General features: G+C 43.4%; 1 protein-coding gene and 1 non-coding gene across 2 annotated transcripts; one reads left to right on the top strand and one right to left on the bottom strand.

Annotated features, from left to right (window-relative positions):
* Positions 1-337: 337 nt before the first annotated feature.
* Positions 338-410, bottom strand: TRNAA-UGC (transfer RNA alanine (anticodon UGC)). The gene has a single exon. It is a non-coding gene; the product is annotated as a tRNA-Ala (tRNA).
* Positions 411-700: 290 nt separating this feature from the next.
* LOC109742474 (uncharacterized) lies at positions 701-6,434 on the top strand. The gene is made up of 12 exons (XM_020301558.4): positions 701-999; positions 1,104-1,175; positions 1,338-1,517; positions 1,662-1,796; positions 3,283-3,422; positions 3,560-3,649; positions 3,805-3,921; positions 4,542-4,694; positions 4,859-4,960; positions 5,523-5,693; positions 5,838-5,917; positions 6,106-6,434. The coding sequence occupies exons 1-12, from the start codon at positions 945-947 to the stop codon at positions 6,131-6,133; spliced, it is 1,323 nt and encodes a 440-aa protein (XP_020157147.1). The 5' UTR covers positions 701-944; the 3' UTR covers positions 6,134-6,434.
* Positions 6,435-10,481: the final 4,047 nt, after the last annotated feature.

Genomic DNA, 10,481 nt, shown 5'->3' on the forward strand with positions numbered 1-10,481 from the left:
GTGGCGGCCGGTCGACCTTTGTTGACCGGCATGCCGGTGTGCAGTCGGCTTTGTCTCTAAGATCATGTTATATAATTTATTTATAGCAGAACCGGCCAGCATCAGAATAACGTAACCAAATATCTTCAAAGCCTAAATAAAGTACAAAATTATGTAATCTGTGGAACATACCGTCAGCTCTGTCTCTGTTATGGGGCTACATATATTTGGGGACAGAGCACCCATATTGTCATCCACCAAGCGTGACACTAGCACGGATTGAGTCGAGTGAGAAATAGGGTGACAAGTCCCAAGAGATGAAGAAAAACAGATAAAGAAGAAAATAAAAATCAAAAAATGGAGATGCGGGGGATCGAACCCCGTGCCTCCCGCATGCAAAGCGGGCGCTCTACCATTTGAGCTACATCCCCGTAGCTGGCGATGTCCACTGGCGAGTGTTAATCACCTATAAGCAACCCCTTAACCCTAATCTCAGTGAAAATGCTAATCAGAGGAACTAGCAGCGGCCGCAGCAGGGTGGTTATCTGTGGCCAACGAACGGACGGATTCCAAACGAATTCAAACGGAGCACCGAGCACAGCACGCGACGAGAAGAGAAGGGAGTCCAAGCGCATTCTGCGTGTGGCCTTTCGGTCAAGAGCAGGAGCCCAGGCGACGGGAAGGGAAAGAAAGCAGGGTGAGGGGGGCGCGTGTCGGCCTCCCACTGCGTCTCCCGCCTGCAGCTGCAGCTGCAGGCGCACTACCCACTCCCCCTCCCCCTTCCCGCCCCTATTTCTCTCTCTCCGTTCCATTTGGAGCACTCCGCTGCGCTTCCCCAACCTTCCCCTTCACTCCCACCAGAGCAGAGCACACCGCGAGAGACAGAGGGGGAGAGAAACCCTAGCCCGCCGCCGCCGCCGCCGCCGCCGGAGTTGGAAGAGGAGAGGGGGAGCGCGCGCGCGGCCATGGACCTCCTCGAGATCCCGCTACCCAACATGTTCGAGCAGCTCCTCGGCAAAGGTACTACGCCGCCGCCCGCCTACTCCCTCCGTCGTCGCATCGCATCATCGCTCATGGTCCCCCCCCCCCCCCCCCCCCCATTCCTTCCTTCTCTGTTTATGCAGATGAGGACACGTGGCCCCCGGAGGCGCGCTTCCTCGTCGCCGCGCACTACGGCAACGTCCGCCGCCTCAAGGGTACGCACGCACGACCTTCCTTGCCTCCGCGACTCGTCCCTCTCCTCGATTTGCACCGTCCGGTGGAAAAAAAGGCGCCTTTTTTGGGGGGTTTCTAATTCTTCCTCCCGCGCCGCCGGCCAAGTACAAGCACTCATCTGTTCTCTTTTTCTTGGGTTGCAGAGATCGCCAGGAAGCTGGACCGCAAGGGGAAGGCGGGGGAGGAGGCCACGGTGGCCGCCACAACCTACCGCGGCATGAACGCGCTCCACGCCGCCGTCGGGGGCCAGGGCAAGCTCGCCGCCTGCCGCTACCTCGTCGAGACCGTCAGGATGGACGTCAACATGTGGGACTCCTCCCCAAGTAAGTACTAAATCCACTTCCTTCTTCGCATCCCCAAGATCGATCGACGCGACGCAGCATCACATCACTTGGTCAATCAACTGTACTAGTAGTATGTGCCTAATCGACCGTGTGCGTGCTGCTGCCTGGGATGGGATGGGACAGGCAAGAAGACGCCCCTGGAGCACGCCGTGGACGGCAACAACCTGCCCGCCCTCAGGTACCTCCTCGACCATGGCGCCGACCTCACCCAGGAAGAGGACGACGGCGACACTGTTCTTCATCACGCTGCAAGGAGAGGTACCACCACAAACGCTTCCTTGCTACTTACCTTCAACACTTGCTGCTTTATTTCTAGCCATACGCATTTCTGTTCTGGGTTTCCCCCATAATTACCTGGTATTTCTAGTCATGCACTGTCATGGTATTGTTACACTCTGCTATTTTTATCCTACCAACTGAACCTGTTTTGTTCATCCAGAAATACTGTAGCCATTACCAAGAACAACAACAAAAATTTGCAATCAAAGAAGTACTGTAGCCATTGAAGCTTGTTCATCCAGAAATTTTACATTACATACATTGTGCTATATATAGTGGCCGTTCAAACTTGTTAAACAACCTTCTGTTGTTGTTCCTGTAATTTCTGATTAATTTGTAGCATTGTTGGTTTTGCTCTTTTTGTCTTAAAACTTGATGGGCCAAACATCCTTTGTTTGTATGTTATCATCACTGTGATCTTCAGTTTTTCATACACTGTGATCTTCAGGGAGGTGTGATCTTCAGTTTTCCATTTCGTACAGATCAAACCATAGCCTGGTCATGCACGCTTCGCACGTGTCCATCAGCTTGTTCATATTAGTTGCTTGCTTCTACACGTTTTGTGGGTCCTTGTCACTGTCATGACATCAATTGTTACCTCGTCGTGTTTTTATTGTAGCCGCTGAAACTTATTCATCTAGAAACGTTGTTCCTAGCTACGATTTCTCAAGTGTAGCATTGTTGGTTTGCTCTGTCTGCTCTCATTCTGATGCACAGAGCCGTATATTTATTAAAGTTTATTCAGATGCTCTGTCTGCATCAAAGTATATTACTGTGATCTATCTGCTCATAACTTGGTTGGCAGGGACGCCTTGTTCGTCTATTATGATCGTGGCCGTCAGTTTTCCGTATACTGTTTTTTATCTTCAGGGATGTGTGAAATTGTAAAGTTGCTGCTTTCTAGAGAAGCCAAGTAGCCAACTCAGAACAAACTTGTTACACTGTGCTATTTTTATTTTTTAGAAAAGGACTGTGCTATTTTTATCCTAGCCAAACTTGTTCATCCAGAAATTTTACATTACATTGTGCTATTATGGCCATTCAAACTTGTTCAATGACCTTCCGTTGTTGTTCCTATAATTTATGAATTGTAGCATTGTTGGTTTGCTCTATCTGCTCAAAACTTAATTGGCCAAAGGTCCTTTGTTTGTACGTTATAACTGTGATCTTCAGTTCCCCATATACTGTGATCTTCAGGGAGGAGCGATCTTCAGTTTTCATTTGGTATAGGTCAAGTTATCAAACCATAGCCTGGTTTTAAAGACTTCACACGTGGCCATCAGCCTGTTTGTATTACTTGCTTCTATATATCCCGTGGGTCTTTAGTCACTGTCATGACATGAACTGTTACCTTGTCGTATTTTTATTCTAGCCACTGAAACTTATTCATCCAGAAATATTGCTGTCAATGAAACTTGTTATGACTGTGATCACCAGTTCTCCATACACTGATTGTTGTCTTCAGGGAGGTGTGAAATAGTAAAGTTGCTGCTTGCTAGAGGAGCCGACGTTAACGGCAGCTCACAACACGGGACACCACTCCATCTTGCTGCTGTTAAAGGGCATGAGAGCACTGTGGAGGTTCTGTTGGAACACCATCCAGATGTAATGTGCTTGTACCCTTTTTTTTCTATCTGCTGACCCAACTTATGTTGCATTTGCTTTACTTGAAAGTGGTGTTATCTCAAGGACCTGCCATTACTACGGCATGCAAATGTTTATGACAGTCTTGGTTTTTACAGGTCAACAAGGTTGTGCCTTCTAATCTAGTAACACCTCTAAAGGCCGCATTGTTAAGCGCTTCCACGCCTTGTGTGAAGTTATTGGTTCAGGTATGGAATTGTCTACTAATCTGCTTTTCCTTGCAAGATATGCTTATCTATGAGTAACTAGTGATGTTACGGTTGCTCATATCTGTTCTGATCTTCAATTTATATGGAGATACTATATGTTTATCTACTGATCTTCCGCGTGTACATGCTGGTAGGCTGGAGCTAATGTGAATGATGTCAATAATTCCTTGGCAAGAGCTGCAAGCGAAGGCTTGACTGAATGTGTGAAGTGCTTGCTGGAGGCTGGTGCTGACCCAAATCGTCCTGATGAGGTGACCTTGTCCCTTGTTTTCCACACAACATCGTTTTAAGCTGATTGGCTTTCTTGTTCTAGTACTTATAGTTTCTGCAAAAATATGGTGGTACAAGTCTACATGTAATGGGAACCAAAGGTGAAAGTGAAGTATAGTTTCGTACAAAAAAATGCTTGAGTTTTATAGCATTTGGGAGTCAATTGGATGGGCTGGTTTTGAATTAAGATACATTTGTTTGTCAGTCTCTGTGGTATATATGATTAGTTTGACTACTATCAGTTGCCTTTTAACACAAGCATGTTAATGTTTTACCTAAAAAAAGCCTGTTGATGTTTCCTTTTCCATTCGTCATCTACGTATTTTCATTGTGTGGACAGATACACACAGAAAATTATAGGATACTTCCTTGGCCCATCTTAACTGTACCAAACTAATAGCTGGGATAGAAACAAGAAGTGCAAGCTGCATTCTAGACTACTAACTTTGTTAGGCATCTTTAACGCTTGTATTATAACATCATTTTTGTGTCGTCCAATTGGCGAGCATAGTGATTCTTAGATTACCAAGGAACTATTCCCTTGTCTTTCTTTTCTTAATCTTCAGTATTGCTTAATAAGCTTTCTTCTTTTGCTTGACAGTGTGGTAGATTCCCGATAGAGTTAGCTGCTGTGTATGGTACAAGGGAAGACGTTGAGCTTCTATTTCCTGTCACCTCCCCAGTCTCAACTGTGGCAGACTGGAGCATTGATGGGATAATTAATCATGCCAAACTGGAGAGGTTGCAGCTGCAGGTATGCCACCGTGGCGAAAATAAGTGCCATTCCCCAATGAAAAAAAAACATTTGGATGTATATTATTGTCCTTTGAATGCATTAAATCCTCAGTCAGTTGCTATATAATTGGCGCACACATCGGAATTTCAAATGTATGACTAAAGTTGTTTGAATTTGCTCAGGATGAGGATGTTCTTAACACAAGGAAGTCTGACCTGAAACGAAAAGGGGATGAAGCATTTGAAAAGCAGGATTACACAAGTGCTTCAGAGTTCTACACACAGGTACAGTTTTCTGTTGGTCTACCTTTTTTAAAGTTAATCTGTAAAAGTTTGAATTGTGAAATGTTCTACATGCAGATACCTTTAATGAAGTTAATCTGTTAAATGGCTAGTATCAGCATCATCATCTCCTTGGATGTAGCTTACTGTCTGAAGTGTAAACCACAAAACCAGCAAGTAACTTGTTTTACAGGAGAATTGCTGTAGAAGTTGCGATGACAAAAAAATGACATGAAGTATTAATTCTTGCATAGATAAGTGCAGGCATAGAGCACATGCCTCTGTTGAGTACTCCCTCCGTCCCATAATATAAGAGCGTTTTTAACACTACACTAGTGTCAAAAACGCTCTTATATTATGGGACAGAGGGAGTAGATACTATCTTCATGAGTTATTTTGATGATTCAGTAGGATGTTGCGGCCGGGTCCGTATTAATCTACGATGATGTGTCTGCCCTTTATTTTCTATCCATTTGCAATTTTATTTTATCTCTTGGAAGGATTTGCTATCATAACTTCAGTCGGTATATATGTTGACACATGCATGCTGCTTGGTTGGACGCAGGCACTGAAAGTTGATCCTTCTGATGGCAAGATGCTCGCGAGCAGGAGCCGCTGCTGGCTTCAGCTTGGCGACGGACAAAAGGCTCTGGAGGATGCAACCAGATGCAAGAGGAGGTGCCCGGAGTGGGCGGAGGCGCGCCTTCGCCGAGGACAGGCTCTGATGCTGCTAAAGGTACACTTTCTTCTTCTTTCTGGAGACCAAAGCATTTATACATTTTTTTTTTGTTTGTTTGAGAGTAGCATTTTTGCATCTGATAAGTACTACTGCTTTCATCTGGGCTGCCGTCGATCTGAACTGTGTGTCCATTTCTTCCAGGACTATGAGAAAGCTTGCGAGGAGCTGTCGGGCGGCGTGGAGCTGGACCCCGAGAACGATGAGATGGACAAATTGTTCTGGTAAGTAGGGAAGAGACCCCCACCATTTACTCACTCTTGTCGTCCAGGTGACAAAAATGTACTCCATATATTATGTGGTTTGTGCAACATGCATGTAGATCAGAAGCATGGTTGCCTTTTGACTGACTGGATGTGCTAGCTGAGTGGTTGGTTATGTTTGATGATCTGATGGACTTGGTTCTTTTCAGGGAGGCGATGGAACTGAAGAAGAAGTGATGCCCGCCCGCACGTTGCGAAACCGAAGCTCTTTTTTTTTTTGCGTTTTCGTAGATGGGATGATTAGAGACGCTCTCAGTCAGTAGCAGCAGTAGTAGTAGCAGCAGCAGCAGCAGTGACCGCCTCAAGACTCTAGAATTCAGAGCAAAGTAGTTAAGTAGATTATCTATCACTGGCAGCTTTTGGTAAGCTTGTGCTGTGCCCATGCCCATGCAACAACATTTCTACTCTCACTGCATCATCCGGTTTGTGAGAGGATGGTGGATGGTAATGGATCGAATTTGGTGGGATTTTCTGTTGAGATGTGTTTTGCGTGACACGGTTTTTTTGTGACCCAAAACAATTTGCTTGCCCCCATGCCTCTCCTTCATACTAGTCATCCGAGGGATTGCTTGCCGCTGCCCGCCCTATTTTTCTTCCCCATCTTTGGCGACGATGTTGTGCTTCCAATTGTTGTCGCCGCGAAATAATGTGTTCCCTTTGCACCCACCGTCTTCGAGGAGACAAGCACCCCTAACCATAACCTTATATCCTGTATCCACTCACCCTCGCATGTCGCATCCTTGTCTTTGGTGCGGCGGCATCACCGGGGTGCAACATGCCTCCATGGTGTTGCCGCTACCACGTTAAGGTTGGCTCCAGCTCGCCAGGTACGGATGATTGAAGTACTCCCTTCATCCGGATATATATAGGGCCTAATATGTATTTCGAGATATACTTTGACCATCAATATGATCAATAATATATGAGATGTATGTCACAAAAAGTATACCATAAAATTCATATCTGAAAGCGGTTTGTAAGTCATGTATTTGTTGTTTTGAGGTGGAATTTGTGAGTTAGCACTTCCAGAAAAGGGGAAAATAATAGGATTTTCATATCCAGAATTTATATTGTTTGAGGATGGCAAATTTCTTTAGCAAGCGCCAAGCATGGGAGCACAATAATATTTTCCAAAAAAGGAAATGTTAAAAATTCTGACATTTACTGGGTAAGCATGGGAAATCGAACATTTTTTATGGCAAGTTATGTTGTCGTGAGGATGAAAATTTCATTTAGCGAGCACGACAATTCTCGCAGAAAACTGAACATGACGGACTTACCATGCTTGCTAAAGAAAATTGTCATCCCCGCGATGACATAATTTGCCATAAAGACGTTTGTTTTGCCATGCTTAAAAATCTGAAGTTTGTTGGTTATAAAATCCCAAAAATATAGGACTTCAATAACTGGCTGGTGTTCCATGTGGGACGTCGCCGGGGCGAACGAGCAAACCATTGTCACTCCTTTCCTGTTTGCTCGAGGGGGTGGTGCGCGAACATAAGATGGCCCCGAAAAAAAGGAAAGTGCGTGGGAGATAACATGCTAGGCCAAGTTAAATGCTTTTTTTGTCTAAAAAAAAGTTAACTGCTTTTTGCAAAAAAAAGACATCAAACAAAAATAGAAAAATGTGATACAGCAAATTAAATGCATTAGCCATGAGAAAAATAATGCTTTTTTTTTGAGAAATCGAAAAAAGGCAATAGGAAAAAGGCCACCACAATGTCACAAAATTCACGATACTACATACAAAAAGGAATTGCCATAGGATGTTAAAAAAATTGCCATGGTATATACAAAAAAATGCCATGATGAAAAAAGAAAAGAAATACACAAGCAGGGAATTTGGCATGCTACTTTACCAAAAAACATGCAAAAATAAAATTTGTAAAATAGTGACAAAAACAAATTAAATAGCCATGCCCGTAAAAATAAAATCACCATGCTCTTCTTAGTAAAATGACCATGATCCATATTTTCTTTGTCATAACAAAAAAAATTTACATACAGAAAAAATTGCCATGATCGAAAATAATGAAATTGCCATGCGAGTGAAAATAAAATTGTCGTGCTCTTATTAGTAAAATGGCCATGCTCTATATTTTCTTTGTCATTAGAAAAAAATAACAATCACATACATAAAATTGCAATGCCAGCAAAGCTAAAATTTTGTTCTTATGAATAAAATGGGCATATTAAGATGTAAAACAGAAGCATGTACAAACGTTGCCATCTATTACTACAAATAAGTCATATGAAAACACAACAAAAAATAAATTTGCCATGACCCATGGCAAACACAAAAGCACACATATAGCAAAAAAATTGAATGACTCGTTGAATAAAAACCATATAAAAAGCCTATACAAAATAATAGGAAAAATAAGAAAAAGATTTTCTCTAATTCATGGCCAAAAAAAGTACGTAGCAGACTTCATTCCTGTTCCATTAGCTGGTCCTTCCAATTTATCGGTAGCAGACACTCCATCATTGGCGTATTTAGAAGGCTGCTGAGCATCAGCTGAATTGGGTGTAACTTGGGGAAGATTCTTTATCATCGATTGTATTAGTCAGCATTAGTGTGTCTTTCAACTTTGTAAAGTCGGTCCTTTCAAAAGTACTTCTGTTGAGAGCAAGTCTAATAAGTCCTGGTCAGCAAGCTATAAGAGTTGGTATGTCATTAAAATTCTACTTGGAGGAGTGAGAAGAGAGGATAGAGTGGAGCGGGCTCTTATTCTATAGTCTGGCTATAGCACATGGATCAAGAAAAAGTTGTATGCATGCAACTCTCTTCCAATCATATAAATTTCTCATGCAATATCAAATGTTTAGAGCAAACCTAAAAGTCAACCTATTATATGAGTATTTTTCATGAAGGCTTTAGGTGAGATGCCATCTCTCTATAGCCAGCAGCCACCTACATTAATTGTTAACTATGCTCTAACGATGCCGTGACATGATAGCCAATCTTTCGTTGTCATCATTGGAGGTTTCACGATAGAAGATAAGTACCCCTCTGTAAACTAATATAACTGACCTAGAATGTCTTATATTAGTTTGTAGAGGGAGTATAATCAAGAAACACTATGTGTAAGAGTTTAAGAAAATAATCGAATTCTCGGATTGCAAATGTATAATCGATGTTTTCTTGTCGTAAGTCCTCGCTTGTGCAACAGCCCGTGAGAACGAAAATAGTATTGCACGAATTAAACAATAACTTGTGAGAACGTAGTAGTGTCATCACTATGTATTCCGAATATGTAAGAATGATATTTCCTTGTGCATAAAGCTCAAGAACAATAAAATGTGCATTACTGTCAGGTCCAAATTCAAAGAGGATCATCTGCAGTTCAAACCAAAGACATTATTAAACGGTTGAACCCTCGGTAAGTACAAATCCACTGACTACAAAGGATATTCAAGAGCATAAGATTGAAAACATAAAAAGAAATGATACATCCAACACCAGATGGTTCGACATATACTAAGATCGAAGATGAAGATGATACAAAAAGCCCATTAGGGTACTTTCTGCTACAAATTAGTCATCCACCACGCTTGACACTAGCACTAACAACCAAGCCTTGTTGAAACCACCAAACATGTGGCCTGACATATTCTGCGATCAAATCCGGGCAGCCGTCTGCACTTCCCCATCAAACATCCAGCCTAAGGCCCATCTTAAATAAGGGCTCAATACATCTACATACCTAAATAAAATACCAAATAATGTAATTTGTAGAAGATAATGTCAACTCTATTATGGGGTTGGATAGGGGGCCATTGCCCCCTCCCTCGCACTTCACCGTGTATATTTATTTAATATTTGTTTATGGTTAAGTACATGTATCCCGGGACAAAGCACCCACTACGCTACTTGCAACTACAAATAAAATCATCCACCAAGCTTGACAGTATCACTAATCCACTGATCTTCTGACATATCCACTGATCTGATGCAAAACTGGCTGCTAAATCCACTGACCTGATGTGAAACCTCTGTTCCTCCAGTCTGCAGACACCAGCAGACGAGTCTGTTCCTCGTCCACATGAACATTGCCAGGCAGTGGCCAACGATTACCTCCAACCGCGCCCTGTCTCCAATGCCCCAGACGACGAGCCAAGAAGGCCACCTCCTTGAAGAAGCAGAACACAAAGAGGAGGATCATCAACCCACGGTGGTCCACCAGAAGATCTCGAAACCCTTCACAGCCTTCTCCATGACGTAATCGTTGGCGGATTTTATTTTTTTTGGCTGTGGAGGCGGAGGGATCGAGGAGGAAGCTGCAGCAGGCTCGTGGCACTGTTGCAGTTGTGGAGGCGGAGAGCTAGATGGAGGAGGGTCGTGGGGGGCTCTATATTCGCCCGTTCGGGTGGTTATATCCCACAGCGAACGGTAGCTCGAAGGTGAGGTTGTAGAGAACATGCGCTAAGATTCGTGCGCCCAAATCCAACGGCTCCCGTGTGTTCGCTGGAAAAACGTTCGCATGAACGTCGGCACAACAACATATGTGATCATATATGGGCT

Source organism: Aegilops tauschii, chromosome 5 (assembly GCF_002575655.3).
Source record: "Aegilops tauschii subsp. strangulata cultivar AL8/78 chromosome 5, Aet v6.0, whole genome shotgun sequence".
Taxonomy (NCBI): domain Eukaryota; kingdom Viridiplantae; phylum Streptophyta; class Magnoliopsida; order Poales; family Poaceae; genus Aegilops; species Aegilops tauschii.